This window comes from Panthera tigris, chromosome X (genome assembly GCF_018350195.1).
Source record: "Panthera tigris isolate Pti1 chromosome X, P.tigris_Pti1_mat1.1, whole genome shotgun sequence".
In the NCBI taxonomy this organism is placed as follows: domain Eukaryota; kingdom Metazoa; phylum Chordata; class Mammalia; order Carnivora; family Felidae; genus Panthera; species Panthera tigris.
In genome coordinates, this window is record NC_056677.1 from 82,363,352 (window position 1) to 82,370,577 (window position 7,226).

Here is a 7,226-nt window from a genome sequence, read left to right on the forward strand (position 1 = left end):
TCATCCTTCCTACGTTTAGGAGGATGATGGAAACATGGCAATGAGGCATTCCCAATAGGACCTCCAAATAAGACAGTAACCAGGGAGCCTGGCTTGCATACGCAGCAGCTGAGATGCTGCAACTTTTTACTCTCCATGGTCTTTTTCTTCTCTCATTGGAAAAGTGAAGAGTGATAGAACTTGGGTAACAACTGAGCAATCCTAATTACAGACTTGGTATTATTGGGGTGAGATTATATAGAAGATTTTGTAACATTTCTATACATTTATGGACACTCCCTTCTATCCACTTCACCATAGCACTTCCTCTGCCTTCTAAACCAACAATAGCAGTGTGAAATGGCATAAGGAATACCAAAACAGAACATTTCCAGAGAGAGAGATGGAGAGCACACAGGGTGGAAACCAAGGGGGCTGGTTCAGGATCACAGTAAGTATCCTGGCAAAAAGCAGGGAATGTGCTGGAGACGCAGATCAAGGTGAGTTGTGTTGGTCTCATATAGAAATGCTGGGAACTTTGTTGAGGACAAGAGGAGTTAACATCCTTGATCATCTAAGAGCAGGTTCCCAAAAAAAATACAAAGGAAACAGGTTGACTGAAAGAAGGTCACAGAAAGTTGACTAAAGGCAAAAGTTGAAACTACTGCCAAGGATATGGAGCAACTCCTCACCAGAGGACACAGCATTCGGCTCAAGCTGACTATGGAGGTGTAGACTCTAAATTCATTTTCAGAAAAATAGGTAAGGTTTTCAATGCATAGGATTTGCTGGAACATTATTAAAGGAATATCATTTTAAATATCTAAATTTTATTGTTTGGGAGTTAAATATTTGAATTGGGAGAATGGATAATTAGAAAATCCATGGCGGCAAAATAAAAAGTTAAAATCATGTCAAAAGTCCTACTTTAGAAGTCTTTTAAAGTTGAGTAGACCCGGGTTGGGTCTGTTCTACAGTCTTAATGCCCTGTTGTCTCCCTTCTCTCCCATCCCTTCTTTTCACCCTTAGAATCCTTACGGAATAAAGTATAACAAGACATGGTTACGAAACTCAATCCAAAATCACTGTAGTGTCCCCTTCACCATGGTCGATGTAAGAAAGGATGGTGAATCCAGATGTGTGGGCATAGGGAGGGGAAAGAGATGGCTCAGCAGGGGCCACAGCCTCTGACACTATTACTGTTGCCTTCAATTCCTGTAGTTCCATTATTTAAAACACCGGGCCCAGTTCTTTATCCAGGATGGTAGTGCTGTCTCTGCATTGAAGGATATCAACCACAAGATTTGTGATGAGGAAAATAAAAAGGTATGTGTTGAAGATATTACCCGTACCTAGTCCCAATGCAATAAGGCAGGCCAGTGGCTGGTCGTCTTCCTTATAATGAGAGTTCCTAGTGCTTATCCCACCTCTCCTTCTTGTATCTCTACGTGTCAATACCTCTGCTGTACCTTACTCTGTTTTTGTTACTTATTATTCTTATCACTCTCAGAATAAATTGGAGCCAGAAGAAATGGAGCAGCTAAAGTTAATGAAGACTTGATGCCCATTGTATGTTCATACCCAGACTTACTCTTCTTCCCCCAACCCCCAACTTCCCTATATCATGACAGACTCAGTGGCTCTCAACTACCTTTCTCTGCAGCTGACCATGAGAAAATGCTATGATATTGTCCAAAAATGTCTTGACTTCCATAAACTTCGTTTTGACCCAGGTACAACTGACAGCAGTAATTCTAGGGGATTGCCTGGGAGTGACACTCAGAGGTGGTGATCAAGGAGAGGCTGGTGCTGGTCCTGGACCCCTCTCAGCCTTCTGATTACATTCTATCACCTTTCTGAAGAGTTGGTGGACCATATTGCTATAATACTGAATTGAAGAAACTGCATATCTGCCACCCTGCAGATCATCAAAGAGAATTTCTCCAAGATAAGGCCTTATGCCTTATACTGCTGGTATTATGGTAGGGGGTGGAACACATGTGGTGGAGGGAAGGATTATTTCTGAGGCCCTAGATAGTAACTGTCACTCTAATTCTTCTTCACCAAAAGCTTTTGTCCTTGAACTTGTGCAAGAACAAACTGTATCAGCTGGTTGGCCTGTCTGACATTATACAGATAGTCCCCACAGTCAAGATCTTGAACCTGTCCAAAAATGAGGTGGGAAGAGGGAAACAGATCAAAGTTGGGGTTGACAGTGGGTAGTAGTGCTTCTCAGAGTGCCAACTGACCAGAGGCAGGAGAAGGTACCTGAGGGGGTAGGTGGGGACTAGGAGTGCAAAGGCCCAGGTGTCTCTTTATTTCTGGGACATTTTTCCAGGTTTCTTCCTACATTTTTCGGGTACAGTCAGCCTGGGAGTTAAGCAAGATGAAAGGGCTGAAGCTTGAAGAGCTGTGACTAAAAGGGAACACCTTATACAGCACAAACCAGTCCACCTATATAAGGTCTGTGGTAACCTCTGTCACCCCTCCTGGGGACCTTTGCACATTGGAAGTCTGAATTACCCCTGAGAGTGCCTCCCTAAAGGATGTGGCAGCACTGGTCCTCTAGGAAGACCACAGACCCCTCCCTCCTCTCTCTGTGTCTCTTACCTGTGCTTAGAGGTATTTCCCTTCCTATGACCTGCTCACTTGTTCTCTTGGTCTGGGCTCTGTTTACTCATTCTGCACCTGGTTTTCCATAGTATTCCTTCCCATGAAAATGCTCCAGGAAGCAGGGCATCTTCTCTTCAGGAACAGGAGTAACCACCTTGAGCCAGATTCTGTGACCTGAACTGAGAAGGGTCCTCCAGCCCAGGGCCTCATGCTGATACAAGCCTTCCGCATTCCTGCTCCTCACCAAGAGGAGCCCTATTTCCCTTGAAACAAATGGGTCCCCTCTCTAATCCCAGGCAGCCATGATGGCTTTACTGCCCCACGATGAGGGCCAAGGTCTTGGGGTGTTACCATCATGACATCTGTGTGTTCCTCTGACCCAATGCCAGGAACTGGCCCTCCTTCGGAGAAACCAGGTTTCCCTGAGTCAAGGGGCCAGAAGTGGGTGACTGCCAGTGAGCAGAGGGCTTCCTGAGGCAGGAATGAAAGTCAGAGGGAAGAGGTACTTGAGGAGATAGAAGGACAGGACTCTCAGAGGCAACCCCCATACATGTCACATCATCCTAACTGGTCCTTCAGAGGAGCCCTGGGTGGCCCAGCACAGGTATGATTCATCAGGCTAGGAACCAATTGAGATAGGCACAGGGGCAGGAGGGAAGGTAGTGATCATTAGAGGGGGCCACGGACCATCAGCCCCATGCTGACTTGGGCTTGACCCTCTACTCTTTCAAGGGAAGCTCTTCTGCCCCTGTAGCTGCCTTGTTCCCCATGCTCAGCTCAGGATGAGCTCACACAAGTGACAAAACTTCAACCAGAGTCCAGTGGGCACCAAGCCCAACAACTTCATGTTTTCCATTCCTACCTTGGGTGCCAGGGCCAGCCAGGTCAGATGAAGGAAAGGGCAGCAACTAGGGGGCCACTTCCCTCTTCTCTCTTCTTCTCTGACCACCACCACCATAGTGGAACTTTTTTTCCCCTTTCCTTGTGCTTTTTTTTTTCTCTTCTTCCTCTATCACTACTCCCCTATGTCCCTCTCACCTCTCTCCTCCCACCTTCACTCCCCCTCTGTCTTCACTTTCCATCCCTGCCTCTTGAGCTCTGCCTCACTCACTCCCTTCTCCAGCATTCTGGGTCATTCCTGAGGGGTATCATGGTCCTGCAGAATGCTGGACCGCTAGTGAGGTAGCAGAGCCCTGGGCACCCACCCCATACCCTCTTTTCTCTGGAGCCTTCAGTGGGAACCTGGAAGAAAGAAGGAAGGCAGGGAGGGGGAGGCATCCCTAGAGCCTGGGATCCAAATATTGCTTCTTGTGATACTGGAGAAGACAATCAAGACAGTTTAGCGGGGAGCTACCCAGGAGGAAGAAGAGACAGAGGGAGATAACTTTTACAACCTAAACTATCATTTATTTCTTTCTATTTTTGGTTTTGAAAAGTGCCATCAGGGATTGTTTCCCCACATTGTTATGTCTGGTAAGTGCCTACATTCATCATTGTCTCCTCTTATTAACATTGATGACTTCCACAAGCGCCCTACAGCTTTTTGGGAGACTTACATAGGTTATGTTTTTGTATCTGACCCTTAGCCTTTTAGGGTCCATAGACTCCTGAAAAAAGCATGGCTATTCTTTTTTTCTTCCTGGGAAAAAATGCCCTTAAACACACACACACACACACACACACACACACACACACACTCACTCTCTGTCACTCACCTATTCACCCAAGTTTGCATATAATAATAGAGGCATCTGGGACCCTCTGTTGAAGACTCCTACTGTAATCTTGCTGATAAAATTTTGGGGGCCATTTCACATATGAACTCTGACCTTTGTTCCCCTTGGACCTATTCATGCCCTTTTTTCATCCATTGCAACATTCATGGTATGCACTTCTGACTTCCTCTTCCTTCCTCAGGATGGCCAGGTGTTACCGATTTAATTTGGTATATATATATATATATATATATATACACACATATATATATATACATGCATATTATTGGTGTGTGTGTATGTGTATATATATATATATATATATATATATATATATATAGTGTATATTATACCAATATAATTTATATTGAAGTCCCCAAGATAATAACACCTTGTAAGGTGAGGGTGGACCAAGGAAGATTTGGGATGTTGCAAGGGAGGCTTTGTCTACCACATAGTTTCAAGGCATCTTTTGATATGAAGAAAACTATAAAGGATTTTAGATTCTTACAAATCGAATCCTTCCATTTCTGCTTCACTAAGTACCCTTGGGACCATGAGGCAGAAGAGGACTGGAATGGGACAGGCCACCCAAGCATCGGTCTGTTACTGGGTTGAGGGGAACTTTCATGTCCCCTTGGTGGTCCAAACCACAGAGATAGCCCATTGCCTTTGTTCCTCTTCAGATATTACTTGATCTATGACTCTGGAGATGAACAGAGTCTCCTCAATGTTTGGCATGATGAAACCTGCTTCTCCCTGACCATTCCCTTAAACCCTGAAGATGCAGCATTGTGAGTATCACAGCTCAGACTCTGCTTTTATGCTATGTGTCTCCCCAGCAAACACGGGTCAGCTCCTAGAAACATCTACACTGCCTAGAAATATCTATACCACATTCTGTCCCTCTTTTTTTCTAGAAACAGCTTGGAAGAATACTTCAAGGATACCAGGGACATTAGGAAGGTTGAGGACTCTGGTAAATGTATAAAGCAAGATCATCATGGGAAAGGGGATGTGAAGGGAACATATATAGAGGCCGATGATCTGACCCTTACTTCTCTTTTCCCTACAGACCTGTGGATTCAAGCTGTTAAAGCATACAAAGTATGACATTGTTGACTCCCTCAATATGTTGCCCAAAACTCAGCATGACTTTCACTCATATGTGGTAGACCTGAGCATCTGGATGGCGATCATGTATTTCCTCCCTTAGGCAGACCATGAAAGTCAGAAATGGGTAGGAAGTTTAGAAGGATACTGAGAGCCTTAGCAACTGTTCTTTACTTTCCCTGCTCTATTTTTCTGTCAATGGGGTTTTTAAGGAAGGTGAGTGTAGAGTCCCCTCCCCTGATCCTGCACTATATCCTGCCCCTGGCTTGGCTACCTCCCAATTCTCCTGGCTTTCCAAGTTACTTCCTTTCCTTTCCTTTCCTTTCCTTTCCTTTCCTTTCCTTTCCTTTCCTTTCCTTTCCTTTCCTTTCCCTTCCCTTCCCTTCCCTTCCCTTCCCTTCCCTTCCCTTCCCTTCCCTCACCTCCCCTTCCCTTCCTTCCTTTTATTTTCTTCCCTTCCCTCCCCTTTTGATTCCCTTTGTGTTCTCCCATCCCCACCTTGCCCCCAGACTATCTTGGTCTGACATACATCCATGTCTTTCTTCCCCAACACAGCTTACATGTTAGAGGCACAGGATGTGGTATTTTATAGCTCTCATCTGAGTTCCTTACTCTGTTACCTTGGTCCCATTACCTAACCTTCCAGTTTCCTCTTTTGTGAAATAAGCTAGTAATACCCTTATCTTGGGCTGCTTTACAAAATGAATCAAGTGAACACATATTTATCAGAGGGTCCAATACATGTTGGGGGTCCTATCCCTGGGAGTTGATTATCCCTACTTTTTCCTTCTCAGTCCTTGAAGCACCCTCATATCTCCCAGTGAAAAACCTATCTAGCTTCCATCAGGGTGCTGCAAGACTATCGGGTAAAACCCTGAATGGGGAATATTGCATGTGTTAAGAGTATGTACAACTCTAAAGGGACATTGTTGTTTGTTGTCATTGAAGTGGAAGGAAATTCTCAAGGTTCTCTCTGTGCTTTCACCTGGACCTTCATCTTGACTTCTGATAGCAATTCCAAGTAAATGTTGTTTTGTGTGCACTGCATGGGAACAAACACCCATCTCTGGCTGAGGCCAGTGGTGTAGGAATGTGGTACAGCCTAGAGGTTTTCTCAGTATTGTGGAAAGACAACAGATAGAACTAAGGAGAGTTCTAGGTTAGTGGTTAAGAGTGTGGACTCTGGAGTCAGAGTACCAGATTCTTTTCCTGACCTCAACACTCACTAGCCAGCTGAGTGACCTTGGTCAAGTTATAACATCTCAGTGACTGACTGTATTACTCTGAAAATGGGGATTGGAGTGCCCATTCCTTGTGCTACTGTAAAGGGTAAATGCATTAGAATTAAATCTGCATACCTAGCTAAGCTGGTCAACAATCCCTCCAAAAATAGTCTCTGTAGGGGACCAGAAGTACCAGCCAAGGAATCCAGGGGCAGGCACAGTAAGGGTATGGGAGGAATCTGATTGCTAAGTGACAGTGAGAGCAGGACTGTTGTTGGGTGTGGGGTTGTCCATTTCTCTAGTTGTCTGAGGGCCCAACTTTCTCCCAGTCTGTGCATTATGAATGATGACTGATTGTGAGGAATACCAAGACCAAAGAAACTCAGAACACCTTCTCCTTTCCAGTACCCACACCCTTCTCAAACTGCATGCCCACCATCTCCCAGAAGCAGCAGGAAATGACGGAAGTTTTCTGCACTCAGTCTTGGACAAACCTCCTGTGATCTCAGAAGTGAGTGCTTAGAGTCTCTAATGATAAGAGGGAGCTAGGAGAAATGAAGGAATGGATAATGGGAACTTGAAG

General features: G+C 45.0%; 1 protein-coding gene across 1 annotated transcript; it reads left to right on the forward strand.

The window, feature by feature from the left end:
- Nucleotides 1-382: 382 nt before the first annotated feature.
- Nucleotides 383-6,445, forward strand: LOC122235277 (nuclear RNA export factor 2-like). Its single transcript, XM_042973961.1, is given in 14 exon segments — nt 383-430; nt 1,009-1,092; nt 1,201-1,309; nt 1,395-1,530; nt 1,648-1,712; nt 1,842-1,939; nt 2,050-2,181; nt 2,345-2,442; nt 4,029-4,055; nt 4,964-5,101; nt 5,228-5,282; nt 5,380-5,490; nt 5,585-5,636; nt 6,369-6,445. Coding segments are annotated over 14 exon segments (1,230 nt in total).
- The last annotated feature ends 781 nt before the right edge of the window (nt 6,446-7,226 follow it).